General features: G+C 34.1%; 3 protein-coding genes and 1 long non-coding RNA gene across 4 annotated transcripts; 2 read left to right on the top strand and 2 right to left on the bottom strand.

Annotated features, from left to right (window-relative positions):
• The first annotated feature begins 401 nt into the window (after positions 1–401).
• LOC125648406 (uncharacterized) lies at positions 402–10227 on the top strand. Its single transcript, XM_048875508.2, has 19 exons — positions 402–720; positions 821–1062; positions 2632–2715; positions 2834–3305; positions 3469–3649; positions 3734–3827; positions 3933–4010; positions 4164–4312; positions 4535–4578; positions 4883–4988; positions 5306–5464; positions 6148–6295; positions 6394–6513; positions 6627–6678; positions 7375–7524; positions 7620–7745; positions 7838–8437; positions 8947–9060; positions 9170–10227. The coding sequence occupies exons 1-19, from the start codon at positions 645–647 to the stop codon at positions 9508–9510; spliced, it is 3336 nt and encodes a 1111-aa protein (XP_048731465.1). The 5' UTR covers positions 402–644; the 3' UTR covers positions 9511–10227.
• Positions 10228–12399: 2172 nt separating this feature from the next.
• On the bottom strand, positions 12400–16195 carry LOC125648451 (uncharacterized). Its single transcript, XR_007360305.2, has 2 exons — positions 16097–16195; positions 12400–13207 (listed from the first exon to the last, which is right to left on the bottom strand). It is a non-coding gene; the product is annotated as an uncharacterized LOC125648451 (long non-coding RNA).
• Positions 16196–17085: 890 nt separating this feature from the next.
• On the top strand, positions 17086–22222 carry LOC125648452 (uncharacterized). Its single transcript, XM_056141908.1, has 9 exons — positions 17086–17101; positions 17536–17681; positions 17774–17871; positions 17962–18110; positions 20702–20856; positions 20966–21078; positions 21202–21341; positions 21486–21701; positions 21784–22222. Exons 1-8 carry the CDS (start codon positions 17086–17088, stop codon positions 21626–21628), a joined length of 960 nt encoding a protein of 319 aa, XP_055997883.1. The 3' UTR covers positions 21629–21701; positions 21784–22222.
• Positions 22223–22400: 178 nt separating this feature from the next.
• LOC125647191 (uncharacterized) lies at positions 22401–23018 on the bottom strand. The gene has a single exon (XM_048873876.1). It carries the CDS (start codon positions 23016–23018, stop codon positions 22401–22403), a length of 618 nt encoding a protein of 205 aa, XP_048729833.1.
• Between the last annotated feature and the right edge of the window lie 1286 nt (positions 23019–24304).

A 24304-nucleotide genomic window follows, 5' to 3' on the forward strand; every position in this document is an offset into this window, starting at 1 on the left:
GTGTACATACATTTGAAACAAAATGATGAGCTTTAGCAATTCACAACAGGCGGGTTGATGTTAATACAGTGATCTCAACTTTCATAGCATACATGTAGCATTCAAAAAGAAAACTTTTAATATCTTAAAACGCTGAATCTTGTAATTCAAACAAAGTATATAAAAAAAAATACCCGGAAGGTGTTTCATGAATTGATTGGATAATTTTTCTTCTACAGAAAAAGGATATATTCACAATATATCATGTTGAGACACGTTAAATTTTATGTGATTATACAAATTATTAAAAAAAAACTACACACATTTCAACACAAAATCTCGAACAGGTAAAATTAGTGACTACATCACGAAAATTCCGAAAGTATTCATGAGTTATGCTAATGTGTTGTCACGTGATAAGTATTATATTTAGCAATTCACAAATGAATTCCCATACATAAGCTGTTTGATTACTTCATGAAACTCCAGTGTGAAATTAACAACTTAAGAGGAATTATGCCATCTATGAAAATATCAAACTTGTAAATAAGTAATTGTATCTTCAAAAGTTAACGCAGTGGTGAAAGCATTTCTGGAGTTTCATTTAATTTATCAAATCTTTGACGAGGAAAATTATACACCTTCATTGGCAAAGCGGGTCCGTTATGTCGTCGCTATGTTCATATCGTAAAAGTGTGATATTTATTTTATGTTGTATATTTGGAAAACTAATTGCAGATGGTAAGTTGAAGAAATTATCTATTCAGTGCTAATTATATCAATGGGAAGAGCAAGCATATACGACTGTTACTATGTATTTGGTTGTTTGTTTTTTTTACAGAAACCACAGACCCTTCAGACATTGTAATAATAGAAGAAGTGGAATCCGAAACAGAAATCCAGAAATCCGGAGAAATGCCGTCTGCATTGGGGTTTAACGTCCGCCTCGTACACGGTGATTCCCCAGTTCACCTGAAACTGAGAAGAAACGACAAAGCATACGAAGAACAACAAGTAGCCTCCATTCGCCAGGATGCCAAAGGGGAATTTTATTTACAGAAAGAAAATATACCTAAAATCCAGGTAAACTTTCTAGAGAGACTTTCTGCAGATGTTTTAGTACATAATTTTCATTTCAATGGATTGCTGAAATGTGAAGAACGTTTTTAAGAACATTCAAGATACTGCCCTTCATTTTTGTAAATAGCGGTATCGTTCTTCTCGTTAATGACGAAATATGAATCCGAAGCTTTCAAAAGTTTAATTACAACATAATACAATAATACTGGCAGAGGTCTAAGTCACATTAAATGCATCATTTTATCATCACGCTGGAAAGGAAAATTACAGACTTCTTAAGTCTGTTCACGTTTCAACGCACATCATGCAGAAAAATATCCTATTTGCAGTCCTATGCCTGTTATTATTATACAATTAGCAAGAAAATGTTTCTCATTTAGAAAGGTTGTAAAATTCATATAATATAGGTAACCAATGTGAAAATTGTGATATAAATTAGGGCTCATTTGTATTTATCAGGTAATTATATTAACGAAGTTATTCATTTACCAAATTGATTGAGAATGTTTCTTACTTGATTTCTTTACGTTCATACAAATTACGTGTTTCATGACCGCACTTTAATTTTAAAACTTGACATGTTTTATATTGAAAATATACAGCTAAGAACCAAACCCTGTGAAACGAGATTTGCCTTCCAGATGATTGATAGAAATGTCATTAGGACCCATGCATTTAGAATCAAATGTCAATTCTTAGGTGAATCATAAATTTGATGGACCGAGAACAATGACTTTTTTCAGCTTGCCTAACTTTGAACATTTTGACAGTGATAATATGGAAACTTCTAAATTAACCACAAAATATATTATATTGTTGGATAAATTGATCGCTCTATTCTTTGAGCGTTTGATAATACAGTTATAGGAATATAACATGATTAGAAATTCAAAGAAACCAGAAATAATATCAAAATACAAACATGCTAGGGTTACAAAAATTAACTGATTTAAAGTTAAGACATTTAGTTCTGCCAGAAATAACTTCCATATGGCTTAAAGAGATAGGTTTGGTTTAATTGTATTTCTATAACCCCCAAAACAGTTCTGTACCACGAGGTTTTTAACCGCAACATTCTCGTCACTCAATGGTTTACATTTCAGTTTTTATCTATACTGTCTTTGAAAATTTAGGAAAGAATTCCATTACCTTATTTAATCCAATTCAGTACTTAAAAGACGGTATATTGCAATTGAAATGCAAATGGATAAAAATGACAGACACATAACACACACCACAGAGTCATTGAAATGATTAAATCATACATTTGATGATCTTGAACTACTAAATCAAGATTTGTCGATCTGGAATGACTAAATCATAGATTTGTTGATCTAGAATGACTAAATCATAGACTTGTCGATGTTGAAAATCATTCGGAGATACAGTCATAACAATCGACAGTAGGAAAACGTTTCTGTTAAATAGACGTTTTTAAAAAGCAATTAAGTCGTATTTTTAGATTAAATAACTTATGACACTTTACTGCGTTCTGGACGACCTGCTTGCTGGGGCAATGTTTTTTCTCTTATTTCCATATTGTAATTCACGTGATATCTCTTTAAATTTTAGAATGTGGCACTCTACCAGGACAACGCAACACAGGCAGCATTTACCGTCACCTGTGGCGAGGAATCAGAAGGCCAATGCGTTTTGGTAACTAAGCAAATCATGCTAATTACCACTCACGTTCATCAAAGAAACTGTGACCATTTTTTAAAAAGTTTACGTTTAAGAGTCTGAATGATAGTTTTGCAATATGTTTTTTTTTCAGCTTGGTAGTTTGAATGTTGATGGCGTAGAATATGATATTCATCCTATGGCTAAAAATCCCGGATTTAAAAGAAAGAAAAGATATGCTCGAAGACGATATGGCGATGCCCAACTATCACACAATAGCGTAGTAAACAGATATATAGAAAGACCTAATCAGGATTTTGAGTATCATAACCCATTTGCCCAAACCAACAGTCACGCTCAAGTCCACCCAAATCAGCATGTTCACTCCAATCCACACATCAGGGAAACCAAGGAAGAGGAATTTAATCCACGGACAAACTACCTTATTGATTCTGAACTAGAACGGCAGATATTAGAATACCCAGGGCAACCAATAGTGCAGTCAGCTGGAGGGTTTCACGAAAATGAGATTCACCCACATGTTGCGCCACCGAAGCGAAGACGTCTGTATGCTGCTTTCAGGAAAGAAGCAAAGAAAGACATTAAAGGGGATTGCCTTGGAAGAAGTATGATTTAAGCAATGGTTTTGATATAATTCACAAATTAAACAAATACATAGCAGTTATATTTATAAGTGCATATTTGGAGATGCTTATTATAAAATTTTAGGGATGAATTAAATGTTGAATCAGAGAATGGAAAGTATGTATCTATTTGACATATTTCTAGGTCCTGTTGTGAAAAATCCATCGGCACGGCGCGCAACGGAAAGGGTCGCCTTTTTCAATCAAGGTCCTGATCCACAACATAAACGTAATAACCCAAGAGTGGTGATCAGAAAGTTTTCAGGAGCTGCTCGTGACTATTACATCACCCTTGTCGTTGTCGTTGACTATAGCATCTATATGAGGTAGGTCCGCTAGTTTTATTGTATAATTATGCTATACAATGTTTATTTTAGTGTGATATATTTTGTTGTAATTATATGTTGTAGGTTTTACAATGCCAGCACTGAAAAGGATGTACGGGCCAGAGACAGGGATGCTAAATCTAAGATCCGAATGTATTTTGCTCACATTGTTAATGGGGTACGTGAAGGGGGAAATGTGATGTGTTTATTTCATGCTTTAGATCTATTTTGTTACATGACTATAGTACACTCTTTCTAGTTAAAGTTATTTTGATATCATTAGATTGACCTTCGTTATGCCAACATCAGAGAACAAGACTTCGCTATCAAGGTTGCCGTTACAGAATATGTTATTGCTGATGTAAGTAACATTTTGCACTCAAATGAACAAAAGCAGTAGAAACACATCAAATGCATTGAATTGGATTTGAATATTATCCATTAAGAGTTCATATTCTACATAAGAGCGTGAATAATAAAACTGTAATTACTAATGAGACATTGTCGATTGTAGCATCCGAACTTTTCTCCTTGGACTAACAGTTATGTGAACCCTGAGCACAAATATGTGGGGGTTTGGGACGCTCTCAACAAATTGGTGGACTGGAGAGAAACAATGATTAAACATCTTCCCTCACATGACCATCTGATGTTATTTACGGGGTATATATTTCATATTAATCAGCTCAATTCACACAAATTTAAAGATACATTCCAATCTGAAAATTACGATCTCTAGTAGTTTAGAGAATTTTAAAGCTTGTCAGCATTGTCCATCACGTTCAGATATACCTGTCTGCTTTGTATCGAATTAGAACACTTCATACCTGGACATTAAATCGCCTTAATGTTATTGTTTTTACTTTATGTTCTTTTCTATTTCAGGGAGGATTTATATGAAACAAGATCTGACGATCCATCCGTAACAGGTGGGGGAATTTACTTCTCTTAGTTTTGCTTGTATAAAATAAAGTATTATTTGTTCTCAAAATGCATATTCTCCAGTCCAACTCTAAAGATAACTACATCTGTGCATAGACTGACAAAATCTTTATTTATACACAAATCTATTAAAATAAGATGCATCTCTACACAGACTGACAAAATCCTTATTTATACACAAATCTATGAAAATATGACACGTGTCTACATAAACTGACAAAATCCTTATTTATGCACAAATCTATTAAAATATGATACATTATATATATATATATAATTATTTTCAAATAGGATATGCCCATGTTCGCACCGTGTGTACAAAGAAAAGCGCATCTATTAACGAAGATCACGGGGGTTTTGGTGGAATCATAACTGCTACTCACGAATTGGCCCACAGGTATTGTACATTTCTTCTTGTATGATGGTATTTCTAAACGTTTTTATCAAAGTCATTTAGATTCATTTTGCGGTACTCTACCATTTTGATTTCTTTAATGCCTAATTCACTTGTCAATGATAATGTTTTTATGAGTAAAAAGAAACAGATAAGCTTTTTGATGGATTGATAAGCTCAACACACTATGGGTTTGATAATCTTATCTGTCATCGTTAAATTGATAACCAATCTATCAATTACTTTTTCACGTCAATTAAGAATATCAAATTGAGTTACACATATTATTGCACTTATACAATGAGGTTATTCTCCAACAGTTTAGGGGCTAATCATGACGGAGAATTGAATCATTGTCTGCCATCAGATCAATATATAATGACAGCCATGGGAGGAGATACAAACCAAGAAAACAAACTAAATCCGTGGAGGTTCTCTGAATGCTCAGTGGACTACTTCAGGGACTACATTCAAGAACTGTAGGTGCCATATGTATACCTCTTTTTTTTTTTTACATGCCTTTAAATGTTATATATATGTCTTGTTAAATCCTTTGATTATTGACAACTCACCTTCAAAACCAACTTCGCGCGTCTTAATATCAATCAGAGATGTAGACATATATCCACTAATCTCTCTTTATTTTTTTCTCTCTCTCACAAACACACACATGCACACACAGATCATCTGTAAAAGGTGAAGTGTAATATCTGAACACAATGTACTCATTTTATCCATTTAACACTATGTGTGTTAGGTTATTATTCATGACACAAATCTATATACATTAGTTTACTGTGATTTGTCATACTGTCAATTGAGACAATTATCAATTGCTTTTCGACACATAGTTTAATTTAACGCATATATTATGAACCACGAAATAATGGGAGGAGATGAATTTCTCATGACTGATGGATCACGAAATCCGAAGATGACATTATGATATAAGAAAGGATGTGTCATTATACAGAATGCTAAATAACAATTCCTTTATTATTGGCTACCATTCATTAGTTGATTCGTTTGCAAATCCAATCACATAAAATATATCAAGATTTTTCTTAAGAAAAACAATCTGATATGAGAGCAATCAAACTTTGAAAGAATATGTAAACTAAAGTACCATTAGTGAGTGATGCTTATGATTTAAACTTTACAGGGACAACAAACGAGAAAACTGTATGCTTGATAAGCCCATAGACATCGATCCGAATTTTCATACAGTTATCAAAAAAATGCCTGGACAAATGGTAGGACCAAACGAGCAATGCAAAGAGAAACTGGGCCAGGGTTCATATTATGGATGGGTATGTATATTGCGATGTCATATATATAAATATACCTATAATTTTTAATTACTATCATAAGATATGACGGGCAGAATTCATATCTCATCTTACCATAGGGTGGTGGTCTTGGAAGATATCAAGACATCTGTACAAATATGGCCTGCAAAAACACAAAGAAAAGACAAAGTTTCCATCTTTACAATGCTGCAAGAGGAACATCTTGTGGACATAAAAAGGTAAATTAACACTTACGTGGCTCACAATCATAATCTATTGATTATATGTATGTGATATTTATTTGTTCTTCCAATGGACCTATTTAAGTATATAATTGTGATTTTATTTCCAGTGGTGTATCAATGGACAGTGTGTGTTTGACAGAAAAGCTCCTAGAAAAGATGGTAAGTTGGTTGCAAGCAATCACAGAGTCTGCCGCTTCCAAAGATGAAGGTCAAATTCACAGTCGATTAAACTGAAGATGAAGGTCAGACTGGACTCGCAGTCGATCAAAGTCAATATTAATGTCAGATTCGATCACAGCGGTCAGGATGAAGGTCTGACCCACAACAGATCAGAATCAAGATGAAGGTCAGACCCACAACCAATCGGAAATCCTCGGATGTCTCTCACAAAAGCATGCATATCGGATGTAATACGATGCAATACATGTATTTATGTTGAGTGTGTGAGACATCCAAGAAGTTCTGATTTGATCCACAACCGACCAGAGCCAAGATCAAGATCAGACTCGCTGTCGATCAGAATCCAAAAGTAGGTCATATTCACATTCGATCAAGCTCAAAATGAAGGTCAGATGTCGATCAAACTGAAGATAAAGGTCAAAATCACAGTCGATCAAACTCAAGACGAAGGTCAAACTCGCAGTCGATCAAATTCAACATTAAGGTCAAACTCACAGTCAATTAAATTCAATACGTGTATGTCCTGGATTGCTTTGTGTACCTTATCAACTATTTCTTTGAAAGCTTTGACCTTTGTTTCAAGATACAAAAGCATAATTTAATCTTACTTAATCAAATGTTTGAAAATTGATTATTCATCAAATAGATTTAAGATCATTTTGCTTACTGTTTTAGAAAAGTGTGTGCATGGAGATTCTCTGAAGCCGTTTCCAAACAATGCCACATGTAGTGAGCTGATTGAAGGTAGACCTGCGAGGTGTTACAACAGAGAATACAGAGAATATTGTTGTGGGTCTTGTGGAAAGAAATTTACAGGAAAAAAGCGTAAGTCTCTTTTTCAATTCATCGGTTATCAAGCAATGTTTTTCAAAATCCTTCACAGTTAACATCAATCAAATGGATACTGATTACTTTTATAGGTTGTGAATATGGAGATAAGATAGCATCTTGCGTTTTGGTGAAGACACGACCATACCTGTGCTACGACCAGAAAAACAGTCAACTTTGTTGCATCAGTTGTGCACAGCTGCATACTAAGATAAAAGGTACAATTGATTAAACAATATATGGGTACATGTAATATTGTTTTGAAATATGAAGATTGCTGACTAATATTTTATCATCTCTTTGTTTTTAGGTTGTGAATATGGAGACCGTAAGAGCGGATGTGACAAGAGGTTGTGTCATACACGGGATCATCAGTTAAACTGCTGTCAGACATGTGGTAAGGGAAATCGAACTTCACAGTCAGTCACAGCAATCAAACCATCCCCAACTCCGAGTAGACCCGAGGTTAAAACCACAAAGACGATACCAAGACACCCAATTTCTCATACTACTCCGAAAAGACGGCGACTATTTCCGGACACTACCAAAAAAACAGTCGTTCACAAACCGGTACAGAATGTCAACAAGCACTCCATACTCCCCACCACAACCCACATGATTCCATTTTCATCTACTCGATTCAGTTTGAAGATCGGGGGTACCAAACAAGAAGGCGCTCCTTCTCAAAATAAAGAGGAAGGAATACCAAAACAACCACATGATGTTGGACCAACTGAGGAGCTCATTCCAGATCCATTTGCACCAGGTTTCTGTGTCAAGAAGAACGCGTTTTATAGACCAGACGTTCCTTGCGAATTTTTAGCAAAATGGTTGTCCTTATGTACAGAGACAAGATTCAAAAGTGCATGTTGCCAAACATGTAACATTGATCGCTCCGCAAGTGTTAAAAGTAAGGTTCCTTTATGAGTAGATATTTTGAGTTTTGTATATTTGTATTTTGTTTTATGTTGATTAATAAAACTTATTTTAATGTACTTATCGAAAACTAATTTGAACTGTATCTAAATACATGCTTGGAAATACTTTTCAATACGTAATATGGGTTAGTTTATGTTTTAGAACCCTATTATGTTAATAAATAGCGAAATCGATAGGGTGACAAAATAGTTCTGAGGAAGCATCTAGTAGTGGATTTGAAAGATTTATAACACTGCAATATTACTTCAGTGGACACGATATCAATTCACAGCCCTTATCACTAATTTCTCGAATCACATAATACTAATATGCAAATTAAATGTCTCAGCGTGAGCAGAATTAACATAATTGTTACGTTCTCATTTAAGATATAAAACCTTGTGATTATGTGAAATGCATACCTTCATGTGATTAATTTGATATGTAACTTGTAGTATCATCAATAATTTTGCTTAATCAGAGTGCTTGTATTTCTTGCAGTTGGGTGTGTGGACAATCAATTTTGTACTGCGCGAACAGGAGCGGACTGTTACAACAAAGCAACGCGTGATAACTGCTGTGCCAAGTGTAGCAAGTTTGAAACTGGATTCATGTGTAAGTATATAAGGCGAACTTACCTCCCTTGTCTTGTGTATTGTTCCGCCGTATCATTTTAACAATCGTTTCTTTCTATATTTAAACTAGCGATTCCTTTCTCTTTCAGTATGTCCCTATGGCGACAAAGATGCTAGATGCGGTCTTATGATGCGACTTAATAAGAAGTTTTATTGTGAAAACTATGGATCCACCTGCTGTGAGTCTTGTTTTAAAGTAGCTCGTCGACCAGAAGTTACTACACCATTCCCTGTTGTAATTAGTGCACGCAGACCACAATCTGCTGCTTCAAGACTAAGAAGTCAGACTCAGAGTCGCCGAGAGCCCAAAGTGGCAGCATCTAGGAGTGTAACATCATCAAGTAATAACCTTGAACGAGTTAGACAAAACTTAAAACGATTTGTCACCTTTATCAACCAAATTTTCTCAAAAAGCAAAAGTGTTGGATGAGGAAATCAGTAGTTAGTTAAGCAAGGTTTCACATGGGAGTGTTTGTCCCAAATATTTACTTCTCTCTCAAATGGGACCGGTTCTCTGGGATAGAAATGCTGTGTATTTCATACTACAAAGGATATGGTGGAGTATTCTGGATAAGAAATGTACCACACATTTAACATTCATTTCTTGATGGTGTAACTGTCTTAGTTGTGCAAAATCAAAGGACTTGAGTTCCATCCGAATAACATTTCTTCAGCACATTTCCTCAAATTTTGATATGCAAAACGATTGAAGTGACTTTGCTTCCGGTCCTTTAGTTCTCCTTCATAGTCCCAATGCTGTCATATATCAACTCTGAAACTTTTTTTTAATGTTCTGAATGTCTTGTAATGTTTTGAAATGCGTTTTTGTCTCCTGTTATTAATTTTGATCATACATTTTGTATTATTTTGTGATAAATCTGTATTCCGGTGTATGTATGCGTGTTTAATGTATGTTTTCTTTTAAATTTAATTTGCTGTTGCATATAGATAACGAGTCAATATCGACGAGTTCTACAACCAAACTGTATTATTGCATGTGTTGTTGTTAAGTAGTATTTATTGGATCATTTGTTGCTTTCAGTTGTTCTTGTTATTTTTGTTTTTAATGGAATTATTTATTTTATTGTCAAATTCACGTATACTATTGTTTCATAGTTGTTTTACATATAATAAATAAGGAAAGTTGTTCACCTTTTGTAAATGTCTATCAGTGGTTCATTTCCATGAAAAAAGAAAACACTGATCAATCTCATAAGTCCTATAAAGAATACAAAATTAAGAACAGGGCAAACAAGGTCCTCATGATACACCAGATGGATCAGTAGCCTAGGAGGAGTAAGCATCCCTTGTTGAGTGGTCATACCCGCCGTGAACCCTAAATTTCGATCTGGTAAATGGAGTAGTTCAAATCAGTATGTAAAGAACGAATGAACAATTGATATGCAGCGTGTCAGACAGCATTCAACATAAAAGGCAGGTTGTATTTTTAAAGTAGATCATTATAACGACCTTAAAAATTTGAAACAGTTTTAATGCATAATGTGTTTTCGTTAAGTGAACTTAGGCACTGTGCTCCAATATATACATGTATATCATTAAAAACAATTTGGTAACACCCCTTTATGTATTTTTGACACCCTTTTGATCATGTTTTCAAAAGTTGATAAAAGCCGTGTTGTGAATTCTAATTCTTTATTCATGTCACGATGTCATCTCACTAAAACTCCCTATGACAAATTTGTATGTCAACTTAAAATTCATAGCAACGAGAGAAGGAGGAACTCTGACACCATAAATTTCACACAAACACCGAAGCGTTAGCAAATCTGAATACCTGTATGGAGCGATATTCTAGTTTTATGTCATCTACGATAAGATTCACAATTTGGAATGATAAACTACAGTGTAGCTATAAAAATGCATATACATTGAACTAGATATAAAACACGCCAATATTTCTGTTGTACAATGATAGGGATATACACAGTGTTGTTCATACACTGGAAATACCAAGTCCCAATTTCTTTCTATGCAACTTGCGTTAGTATATACATAAATATGTAAAGCACAGAATATATATTCGTTCATCAGGAATGAAACACTAATGTCTCTGCTGTGCACTAAGAACATTTCGCTCACGGTTTTAGGGGCATATTTGAAGTGGAATGTTGAATTCTAATATAATACATCAGAACATGTAAATTGGAATAATGGGAAAGAGAAAAGGAGAAAATCTCATTTAAATGAAGAGGTAAGGCGAAAATAACAAATGGAAAAAGTTAGCAGGTACAATTGTATGCTGGGAATACAATTTGGTGATACCTACATTGGATTGTCTGTCCACATTAAGAGAATTATGCTTTTAAGCATAGCTTGGTTGTAAGCTTGTGTTACAAATATTTCATTGGTTTAACAGCGCTCTAACACTGTTTCCTTGTACTGAAAAGTAATATTCTTTGGCTTAAAAATGAAAGCATTAACGTTACTCGTTTGCTTTGAAATAAAAAGACATGTTAAAACTTTTGACTTCTGATGTGTTGGATCAAATAACTAAACTGCATTAATGGCTAGCATAACACTCCAATACATTTTGTCACAATCAGACTTGAAGCTGTAGTTAGCTTGTGAAAAAGTAATTAAGCTCCAACAGATTGTTTGACAAGAACCAAATATTATTTAATGCTTGCTCCTATTACATCACAATCGTTTTGAAACATTTTATGTAACCATTTAAACTTTTCCAGGACACATCTTTACAGATTATGCCTATCCATAAATTCATAGAACATGGTATAGTGTATCAGGAGGCACTTCGATTGCGATTTACAAGAATATCATGGCAAACGATCGACAGGTCTGAACAAAAGAATCATCATTGTGATTTTCTGATCACATATTCCTCGAATACAACGCTGGAAGTCACATATTATGCATAGAAATTATGGAGGAAAACACGTGATGATAATACCATGACAACAAGGAGAAAATATTGAAAATGAACGGCCTAGAAAATGTAAATCATAATTAATTTGCATTCTATCACAAAAAGCAATTATACAATAATGTACCGGATATATTTTGATAAAAGAAAATAATACCGATTGACATCCTTGTATCCAGTTTGTGTCTTTGAGACAATACATGTACATGGAAGTACCAATTACCAGTCTGAACATTAATGTCATCTTTCAGAGAATATTAGAAAGAATCTTAGGGAAAAATACCGACTGATATCAGGAGATAAATGGGAATTGTCTAAAATAAAAACCCACTTAAAAAATCTAAATGAAAGTGATGATTATAATATGATATACATGTAATTATATATTTCAATGATATAGAATTATTCACGAAGAAGTATGTATTTGTAAAAAATTTAATTCAAAGAAGCAATGCACCTCCTTTCCCGTGAGTACAAGGACCTAAACTGAAATTAGATGAAGATACTTTAGTACAATGTACTTTGTAGCCCACTTGTAAATTTCAACAAATACAAAAATACAAACAAAAACTATTTAATAGAGTCTTTGATGAAATATTTTAAATGATGTTGAACTTGTTTGGAGAATGGTTCCAATATTGTTGTCTTCATGGGAATAAAATCCATGCAAACGGAATCGCCAATTTGATTTTTTTTTCACATACGTCTTGACATTATCTATGAGAAAAATATTTTCTTTTCGGTGTACTACTTGCATTCAATATAATAACTATTCAACATCTTCACTTACCTGTAGATTTTTGGCACCATTACTAAAACAATCATATCATGTTTGATACCTAAATCAAATGTCTATCAGATGTACATATTTTTATCTCTAAATCATTTAATAATATGCAAAATCATTCAAATTCATCAGAATTCTTCTCATTTTCTACAAATCGTATAAACTGGTTGCGATAGCCTGCGCCTGGTGGTTAGGGCGCTCGCTTTGCAACCAACATGGAGGTCACTGGTTCGATTTCCGATTCTTAAATACAAATCAATTACGTGTAGGTAAAATAGTATTCCCGCAAAAAGTCTTCTCAATAGATAAAGGAAATTTGTGACCATGTATGTCACACTCTTTATAGATGAGTTCCAATCCTAACAACATTACATATGACAGATCCTTGTGATGTCCTCTGGGTTACGTCTTTTTCATCTTGCCGACAATATCCTTTTCCTGAGAAAACAATGATAAATACTAGCAACATATTAAGCATATTCTAAATTCCGACATTTTAAGTGGTGGTATCGCTATGAAATTAGGTGAAATATAGTATTCGACAATTTTGTTACATGTAAACCTTATACGGTACCAATTTTGATGCACCAGATGCGCATTTCGACAAATAATGTCTCTTCAGTGATGCTCAACCGAAATGTTTGAAATCCGAAATAACTATGAAGTTTAGAGCTAAATATAGCAAAAAACAGCGTGCCAAAAAAGTGGAGCCAAATTCGTCCAAGGATAAGAGCTATGCATGAGGGAGATAATCCTTAATTTTGAAATGAATTTCTAAATTTTATAACAGCAATTAAATATACATCCGTATTTTCAAGCTAGTAACGAAGTACTTAGCTACTGGGCTGTAGAGACCCTCGGGGACTAACAGTCCACCAGCAGAGGCCTCGACCCAGGGGTCATAATGTAAACCTTATACGGTACCAATTTTGATGCACCAGATGCGCATTTCGACAAATAATGTCTCTTCAGTGATGCTCAACCGAAATGTTTGAAATCCGAAATAACTATGAAGTTTAGAGCTAAATATAGCCAAAAACAGCGTGCCAAAAAAGTGAATATGATTTCCTTATAAACTGGAAAACCCTGTAATGAAAATAAAGACACTGATGAATTTACTGTTTTGAATACAATATACATTTTTAATTAGCACATAACAGAGTAGGGTTTCTCATCAAAATTATGCATTGTACACTTTTTGTCAACAACACATGCAAAATAATCGATATTTTAAAAGAACCAGAAATTTCTTTCGGAAATTGTTCCATTGTTCAGTCTAAAGAATCTCTTACTTACGTGCAATAGTCTATATTTGTTTCCATTTTGGAAGCAGAAATTCTTTAGTAAATTCTCACGTACATAAACAGATAAACAGACGGGTGTACCAGTGATTCGTGAGCCGTGAATTTACTTAGAAATATGCTTTTTAGTTTGCAACGTGCAACATTTTCTCTGTCGAACACAAACATTCTTCTTTATTCAGACGGTGTACTCTGCAGATGACCCAAACAGAAGCACGATATATTAACAATAATCATTTTCATTCATATGTCGATTCGATATATCCCTGTGAACTCGATATAAAACACCACATATTCCTTCACATATGATTCGTACTTATATATTTTATTGAAAATAAATATGAACGGCAAACTAACAACTCAACTTTATGACAAACGGGATGATTTCAGATTTGCCAACTTCCCATATTTATGTAGCAATATTCCACTATCACCTGGATATGGTGTTTTTATCTCTCTACTGATTTGATAAGAAATAGCCTGTTCTGCGTATGATCAATTTTAAAATCGATGCAGGCTACTAACAAACAAATTGATGTTACAAGGGTTTCAACAGTCTCCTTTAAAGTAAGCAATTCGCAATTTCTATGGTCATAACCTAATTTGCCAATATAACCCATCATTGGGTCAAATGCTGTCTGACGCATTTCATACCGATTGTTAGGCCGTTATTGGCACACTAATTTTAATTACGGATTACTCCATTTACCTGTTCAAGATATAGGGATGTAACCGGTCGACAGGAGATGTTTACTCCCCTTCGGCACCTGAACCCACCTCTGGTATATACAGGGGCACGTGTTAGCCCAATTTTGTATTCCTGATAGGAGTTATATGAGATTGATCCCTGTTCGTTATCTTCACCTTTCATTCTCTTACGTGTCATATCAGTTAATCATGAAACAAAGCATCGAATTGCATATCGTTGAACAGAATCTCGGATTGCCTATGATAACCAAACAAAACCTTGGGTTAGATTATCTATTGTCAAACAGAACCTCGGACTACCTGGCGTCAAGCAGCACCTCGAATTGCCTATCATCGTCAAACAAAACCTCGAATTGCCTATCATCTAACAAATCTCGGATTACCTATTGACAAATATAATGTCGAATTGTCTATCGTCAAACAGAACCTCAGATAGCCTATTGTCAATACAGAACCTTGGATTGCATATCGTCTAACAGCACTTCGGATTGCATATCGTCTAACAGCACTTCGGATTGCATATTGTCTAACAGAACCTAGGATTGTCTATCATCAAACAGAACCCTGGATGTCCTATAGTCTAACAGAACCTAGGATTATCTATTGTCAGATGGTCTATTGTCCACAGTTCTAGGTCTCAATGTGCTATAGATTCGACATCTCCGCAACTCAGTCAAGAGAAATCCTTGCTCGTACTCTGACAACTCCTTGTCTCAAAATGTCTAAAAACATCTTACCGATCATACATTCAATATTTCTTTAAAGAATCAACTCATCATGTTCACTAATATGATATTAAGCGATGATCAATCTCAAGCATTAGATGGATTCAAAATTGGAAAAAATGGCGACGATCAACTTAACGCAGATCCCAACTTCATTGCTTTGCATTACATCCGGGCCTCTCATTATAATGACTGAAAATAGCGATATAATTCATTATAAATTCAGAAATATGAATACAGAAAATGCAGTGAAGTATACCATCTAATATTAAGTAGTGACTTCTAATACATGTATATCCATATAATTATTTGGCAATATTATATTCTTGCATTATTCTTTCGTTAAATGCTTCTGGTTTGAAATACTGTTCTACTGTGGAATCAATAATGGTAAATCAATGCAGTTCATCATTGAGAGAAAAGGTATTTACGAATTTTGAAACGGTGCACGTGCCTGTAAAAGGTATTTTAAACGTACTAATGACAATATTTACACTACATGATAAACGGACTAATGGCAATATTTACACTATAAATGATAAATAACTGTTCCTATCATTGAATAAAGGAAATTGTTTAGTAAAAATGCTTACCAAAAACCATCTTCATCCACAAGAATGGTTTAGTTATCACAATACACCTTTCATAGTCCAACAAGCATACAATTTGCAACTTAAGAAATGAAACGTAATTTCACATGCTTAAAACATACTTACCTACTATCTACGTGTGTCAAAAAATTAAACATTCGTCGACAGCAATTTGTCTCTCTGAAATATACAAGATAGCCCTGTGAATAATTCATAACAAAACGTTTTCCTTATAAAAACGAATACGTTAGATACGTATTTAGCTCGGAGCCAGGTCTCTAATTTGTGCATGTAGTCTAGTTACATGTATCAACACAGGTTTTGTTAATCCATAAATTCCCCTTGTATTTTGTATTTGATAAGTATAGAAGTAAGAATTCCAATCGCCATATCGTTTGATGTGAATTCTGATAAAACCCACAAAGCAAATCTAATACCTTTTTATAGAATGCACAATCGCGTATATCGGTGATCCTTAAAATGTTTTACGAGACATTTTCTCAATGATAATTTATCGTCTTTAACTATGCATTTTTAAAATTCACTTCGGTATAAAATTAATGCGGAGTGGTGAACAGAAAGATGGATAGCCAACATTAATCTGCGTGTTTCTTATGTATACCATACGAAATTCAAAAGAAATGTAATCTTACAAATATATTCTCTTATTTGTCTTAGGTAATATTTTTCTTTAAAAAATTGAATTGCAAGAAATATTCACAATCGATCGCCAGCCTATAGATATAAAGTGTTATCACGACGTTGCAACAATGAATCGTCAGATGGCGCCTAGGACCATCAAATTGGGTATTGGCTTTAACGCCTACATCTAACCCCGGATGTGATATTGTTCTTTTCGAGACTCATATAATGCTGAATGCTCAGAAAAGGGTAATTTACTAATATCCGTTTCTAGGCTAACAATTTGTAACTTTTATACGGGCGAGTTCACTTCCTTTCTTGTAGCGTCAGATTATTCATCGTTGCTAGCCATGGTTACTGAGTCCGGTAGTACCAATCCTACCTCAAACCGTGGCTGCATGATCAGCGAAACCCTCGATTTTCATTAATATTTATGAAATCACAGGTATTAAACTGATGATAGTAACGATCGATCGTTACTATCATCCCAAGATGGCGGAAGGAAATTCCGGAAAGACCACGTTTACTTATTATATCTATTTGTATTGTTTATTTGCGAATGATATGTAGGTAAGAAATATCATACACTAGCAACAATTACGATCAGGTGTTATTTTATCTTTTATACGGCTCATATGAACAGAAAATTCGTCGTTGAAAAAACAGCGAGGATGATAGTAACGGAATGAATGATGATAGTAACGTAAGAACTTTCGTTACTATCATCCTCGCTGTTTTTTCAACGACGAATTTTCTGTTCATATGAGCCGTATAAAAGATAAAATAACACCTGATCGTAGTTGTGTCTGGAACCAAAAAACTTCATCAAAAGTCCGAGTTAGCGGTAAAAGCAGACCATGTACTAAAGTTTATGTTCGATCCCGAAATTAATTACGCCCAGGGAAGAGTTCAAGCCAGTATGAGACACAGAAGTTACCACGTCAGTGTAAGTGCACGTTCTGTGTCAATTTCCTCCTCAATATTACTAATTATTTTTTTTAACTTGTCAGAAAGTATTCATTCTGTTCCTTCATTTAGGTCACATTAGGGGATAACCACACAGTTTCTGACAGCATATGTGATTGTGTGAACGGGCAGGATAAATGTCACCACAAGGCATCTCTCCTTTTATATGGGTATGAAATGTTCTGAAATGTTGAAAGTATGTATGCCTTAGATTTTTTTTTTATATGAATAGTTGTAAAACTTTATAATATTCTATTTAGTTATAAGAATGTTAGCAAGACGGATGTGAGGGCTTCTTGGATCCAGCATCCTAAGAAAACACCACCAAAGAAAACAACCACTATGAATGAGCTTTTTCCACCTTCACAAAAAGTGGCCAATTACAGGTATTCTCAAAAATATGAAGAAAGTAAACAAATTATCTTAAGGTAGTGATTGCATGGGTAATTGAAAATTAATGAATCTATTAATTTTTACATATTTTGTAGTTGACAGTATCTGTAACTCATAATGAAAGTATCATTTATGGTTTTCACGGAAATTGTGACGCTACGGTTGTCATAGTAACCCCTCTTGTCTACTTTCCGTAATAAATGGTACAGGTATTTGAGGTGATGTTTAAAAATGATACAAAAGGGGTAAGGGATACAAGTTTTATATCAAATTGAAGTTAAAGCCTTCAATGATATATAATTTGTATTAATATGTCCATTTATTTTCATATGAAGTAGAAGCAGGGCTGCTTATGAGCAATGGTTAGAAGGCAATGATTCACCAAAGCAGACATATTTTCACCCCCTGAGGAATAAATGACCAATTAATTTTTTTTATTTTTAAATATGTTTTAACATATGTTAGGAGGAATTTTTCCTGAAAGTATCAACATTGGTTTTCAGGTTTACTATGGCGCTATGATCACTATAGTTACATAAATGGTGCAGGTGATAATTACAATAGATATGCATCTTACATGCATTTATTTCAACTCATATTAAAACTGTGAAAATGTTTTGATGTTTATTATTGAATTTATTCTACATAGAATAATAGTACTGTTGCTTTGGAGATGTTTTTATTACTTTCTATTTGAAATTACTTGTATATTCAAGCTCTGTAAGCGTATGTTAAAAACGCGGGAAATATAACCCATCCGATGTAAACTGTGCATTGTGACGTCGATACCTGCAACGTCTTTATTTTTTCTCTCCTTTCAAACCAAGCGATTATCAAACAACAAAACTTTCTTACTTTTTATATTATAAGAAATAACTGAACTAATTGAGAAAAAGATATTAACAGCAAGCGCTGCTTTTCAGAATACACACTTTTTGATTTCTCTTAACATCCACGTTATATGTACATAGTAGCATTTTAGATTTATGTGCACTAACACAATATATATGTTATGAAATTCATAGCATTATATATTATGATTTTAATAGGCTTAGTGGTTTGTGAATTAAATGTACGTGCTGCAAGACTGAAAATTAACAGGGGAGGGGGGGGGGGACATGTATCATGGAGACTTAAGGCCTAATGACTTTTTAAAAAAAAGATAATTAAAACATAAGGGATTTTTCATTAGTATTGTATTTCATTTGTATATTTCTAAACATATTTCCACTTTACCCTGTGTCTGGTTATAGCTGACAAGTCTGTTCCATCGTCTGTCATTATTACTGATGCTTAAGGTAGCACGCCGGTAATTGTCCAATCAAAATGAACTTAGTCAATTGTAGTTCCATATATTTAAAGAAATAATTTTTTTCCTTGCGCGATTTTTCTCATTTCATCTTCTTTTCTCTTAATTTTTGTACCCCTGGTTAGGAAATTTTGTGTAATTTATAGAAATAACCAAGTGTATACAAAGGAACTATTTGCTGTTGGTAGCTGAGGCTACTTCCTGAGGTGCACTCCGGCTGTTTACACACATGTGAAAAACACATGGATTTGAGGGTAGTCTTGTTTGCGGGTAATTTATTTTCGAAAATGCCGCGTAGGGTATTGTTTTTCTGGTGTCGGCAGACGAGATAGGTAACATAGAACGTTTCTGACTGCATTATTCGTCATCAATTCTGTAAACTGATTTTTAACGCTTTTTTCCTCTATAGTAATATATAGTGAAAATAATTACCGATGTGATACCTTAAGCGCTTGACGTATTCCGGAATCGGAAACGAAAATAGTCTCTTTTTAGATACTACATGAATAAACCACGTGATACCTTGCAATCACTACCTTAAAGTATCATATTTTATGAAAAAGTGTGTCAATTAAATGGGTAGTTGAACTATTTATCATTTAACTTGTTGATAAAATCATTTGCTTATCTTTTTATGCTAGTATTATGGTTATGGAGTGAACTTTAGATTTTTATATTCTAAAATTATTTATTTTTCTTGCATTGTTCTAAAAAGTATTGGGTTTAAGAGACTTAATATGCTATCTAATTAATGCTTTTGGTCGATTTTCAGGTTTAAGATTATGCTCGAAAATATGTTGTTGTTTTTTTGGTCATTTCGTTTTTGTTTTAAAATGTTCAATTGTTTCAAATTTGAATACTGGGCCTACAAATACTCAATGCTGGATTTTCTACCCTATAAAAGGGACTATTGATATTAAGTAGTTCAGTTTTATGCTGAAGAAAAAAGTGTGATTTTACATCATATCAAAACTTTAACAACAATGGGCTTTGAGTGCAGTTGGTACATGTTTTCATTTTTATTGTTATTAACATGTATCATATTCTAAAGTTTGTTTTGAGGTTTATTTTCCTACTAGAAGATTTATTTCTTGTAATGCAACATTCCATCACTTAAGTTTATCAATAATGGCATAAAACATGAACATGTTGTACATTGTATTAAAATGGAAATCATTATCTTCTAGCATATATATATATAGTTTAAAACTCATATTTCTCTATTGATGTTAAAATTTCATGAATAATTATTTATAAATTGATTGTAAATCATTCATGAGCACAAATTTTACATGTAGCTCTGCTGTGGATAGTGTCAAAAGAACCCCCATCCCCTACACTGGATATTCCTTATGTAGAAGATTTATTGTTGGGAGAAGCTTACACTCGTGCTACAGACAAGATACAGTGGTTGAAGACAAATCTTGCTATCCAAAGGGAGAAAATAGAGCAGGTAAATACATGTACAGTTAGTCATATCCTTAGGTAAAAAAAAATGATGAAGTAAGTTCAAAGGCAATAGAAAAATTGAAATAACATTGAAATAACTCGTGTAATTTCAGGTTGCACAATTGACTGTCGGGCAGAGGAACAACCATCTTTGGGCTTTGGTCAGGAAAAACCGCTTAACTGCATCCAACTTTGGTAAAGTGCTTGCTGCTATCCGACGAAATAGGTAAAACGTCATTCTTCTTTAATAAATTTAATATTGAATCAGATTGATCATGTTGAAAATAAAACCTAAAGTATGTTTTACACCTTAATATGTATTTAAATCATTTTGGTAATATTGTTTCAGGTTTCCTCCATCATTATTCAAACAGGTTCTGGGCTCTTATGATTTGTTAACAAAAGATGTCATTCTATGGGGTATCAACAATGAGTCAGTTGCCAAAGCAAAGTATTGCTCACACGGTGATGCAGTTGTTGAAGAAACAGGTATAATTTTCTTTTTATGATAGTTATGTTACAGTAAATGCTACATTATACCAAAAGATTATTTCATATTTTTGCTTATAAATACACAGACTCAGTGTACAATTTTATAAGTCAATACACAACATTGTGTCCAAATCTTTTCAGGGGTGTGGCTACTTGAAAGTGGTGTTTTAGGGTTAAGTCCTGATGGGGTTATCCGCCGTGCAGCAACCCACAAATATAACCATCAAGTAGCTCAACTGACAGAAATACTGGAGACAATGAAATTGATGCCAGAGATTTTATAAGTTAAATGTCCTTTCAGTGCCAGGAATATGACTATTCCTGAGGCCATTGTATCAATCAAAGACTTCTGTTTAGGTATTTCATATTCTTGAATTAGTTATTTCCTATAGCAAATTGAAAAAAAAATCATTGACTCGTATGGATTTTATATTGCTAGACTTCCAGGTTCATGGTGGCAGACAGATGTACAAGCTAAAGGAAAATCACATCTATTATGATCAAGTACAGGGACAGCTATATATTCAGAACAAATCCGCCTGTGACTTTGTTGTGTGGACCACCAAGGACATTGCCATAGTTAGGGTTCTTCAAGACAGCGCATGGGACCAGAACATTGCAAAACTTATTGACTTTTACTTCACGCAAATAATCCCCATTGTTCAGAAGTAAAATGTCAGTTTATTTAGTTTTTTCTTCTTCTCTTATATTGATAAACTCATGTTGCTGAAACATAACCAAATGCTGGTGAAAGGTTTCAAAATAGACCTATGCTCGAAAGTTATGGCAATTAAACCATGATGGCTCTCTTTTAGTAACAACACACACTGCAAAATAGATTACTATCTTAACTTGTTGAAATTAGACATTGAAATAGAAAACAACTAGATTGGTTGAACATTTATGCACATTTGATAAAATGAAGTGCATTCCTTTACATTTCAGTGCATGTACTTCATTCATGAATATCAACACAATGTACACCACATTCTACCTGCCAGTTAACCACATAGTATTCTTTTCCATAGATTGAAAGAGATAAACAACCATATCAATTTACTGATTGGAAGTGTACTTATCTGCAATTCCAGCGATCATTGGATCTTGAAAGTTTACAAGCATAGAACAAACTTGAAAAATCTTTGTGCTAATGTGGCGAAATTGCTGGGGAATATGTGAGAGAATTTCAAACTTTTTTATCCTCTCATTCACTCTCTCAACATGGATTCTTGAACGAGCTATCTTTCTGCAAACCTGAACTTCAGCTGGTGTGTATTGTCCCTTATCCTTAAGGAATGGGGGAATATTCAAGTGAACACCCTGAGGAAGAAGTGAATAGATGGTAAAACCTTTATCTGCCAAGATCATGTCCCCGGGCGATAACTTAGCTAACATGTTGCTGTGTTCCACTATAGCCACATCTGAGGTACTGCCAGGATAAAGTTTGCTAACGTACACAACTGCTCCATTAGGAGCAACACCTGTTACTGCCTTTACTGTGTGTCGATTTTTGTACGAGCTATATGTCTGTGATTGAGCTGCCATGTCCTGACCAGGGACATCCTGCGTCACCTCTGTGGCATCAATTACCAGACGACAGCAACTGAAATCTCCAAAGCTTGTTGGCATTGATGACTTGCATTTCAGAAGATATGGCATATTGTTTTCCATCATGCCTACAAAAAACACTTCATGCAAAGCAAAAACATGGGTAATGAAGATATTATGTACTGTGGCTTTGCTGGTACAGAATCGTTCGGCAAGGTCAAGGAGGGGACAGTTCAGCTTCAGTTTCATCAATGTCATGAAAAGTTGGTTCGACCTCGAAAAACCACATATACCAGAGGGAACCGCTGTAATGTTGTGTCTATGATGCTAAATATCTCTGGTTTTAAAGAGGTGTACATCATCATCTAAAAAAAAAATAGGTAAACTATAGCTATACAATGTTCATATAGTGTTTAAGGTGGTACTCTACATCGTCATAATGGCTGACTTACTTTAAAAACATGGATGAAAAATTCGATATCAGCAATATTTGAGTTTTCCTTTTCCATTTAAAGTCCTAGCTGAGTAGGTCAGTAGGTTAGAATACCGACTGCTGAACTGTAGGTCGCAGGTTCGAGTTCATCAGGGGTTTTTAAAAAATTTCAGATTACCTTCTACTAAAACTGTATTTTTTTAACAAAATAAAGTAAATTTGAAAAATTTCAACTTCAAAATATTGTACATTTCCTCCACTTTTCATCTACATCAAATTTCTCTGGTGTAGCATACCTCCTTAAATCTTAAAATTGAATAAAACACTTTGGGAACTACGTAATTTGTAAGGAGAACTATATCATTCATTTTGGAATTTATTTCTCATACCTTCTTTTCATTTTCCATTATTTTAGCAACTGTTACAGGATGTTTTTTGGACTGGAGGTAACTAATTTCTGTCTGCAACTCTGCTTTTCAAGTCCCTTCAATATAAACCATCATTACTGATTATTTTAAACATACATTTAAGGTGAATTATGATATAAATACATCTAAATCTACCAAAAAGATGTAAGGTTTTTAAAAATTAATCACACAAGAGATGTATAGGACCGCATGTAAGTGTGCTCCAGATCAACAGCCTCATTTGTAGTCAAAGGTTCTCTGTCATTACATGTAACAGATGCCTCAGTCTCTTCTTCTGTACAAGGGTCAGCTTGTCTGGATTGATGTCTAAAATGAGAAGAAACTGATGTAAATGGTGGAAGACAAATCACTTTATAAAATAGATCAGGTATCAACTGTTTTACTTACCGTGAAATTGTATTCGGATCCTGGAAGTCAAAGTAAGTACTCTGGTTCCAAGGAAACAAGGTTGGACCGTTCTCCTTCCTTCCATCTTTGAAATGACAGCTACATATTCTGTCCGATGGGTCACTGTCCTATCTTTTCTTCTGTGCATTAATAAGGTGTATAAC

Source organism: Ostrea edulis, chromosome 6 (genome assembly GCF_947568905.1).
Source record: "Ostrea edulis chromosome 6, xbOstEdul1.1, whole genome shotgun sequence".
In the NCBI taxonomy this organism is placed as follows: domain Eukaryota; kingdom Metazoa; phylum Mollusca; class Bivalvia; order Ostreida; family Ostreidae; genus Ostrea; species Ostrea edulis.

What these genes read in the sequence shown, in the direction of transcription:
- LOC125647191 (XM_048873876.1), bottom strand. Translation starts at nt 23,018, where the DNA reads ATGATGGAAAACAATATGCCATATCTTCTGAAATGCAAGTCATCAATG.
- LOC125648452 (XM_056141908.1), top strand. An exon ending in ACAGAAGTTACCACGTCAGT is followed by an intron (nt 17,682 to 17,773) that starts GTAAGTGCACGT and finishes TCCTTCATTTAG; the next exon opens with GTCACATTAGGGGATAACCA. An exon ending in GCTGCTATCCGACGAAATAG is followed by an intron (nt 21,079 to 21,201) that starts GTAAAACGTCAT and finishes ATATTGTTTCAG; the next exon opens with GTTTCCTCCATCATTATTCA.
- LOC125648406 (XM_048875508.2), top strand. Translation starts at nt 645, where the DNA reads ATGTCGTCGCTATGTTCATATCGTAAAAGTGTGATATTTATTTTATGT. An exon ending in CATCTGATGTTATTTACGGG is followed by an intron (nt 4,313 to 4,534) that starts GTATATATTTCA and finishes TTTCTATTTCAG; the next exon opens with GGAGGATTTATATGAAACAA. An exon ending in CATCTTGTGGACATAAAAAG is followed by an intron (nt 6,514 to 6,626) that starts GTAAATTAACAC and finishes TTTTATTTCCAG; the next exon opens with TGGTGTATCAATGGACAGTG.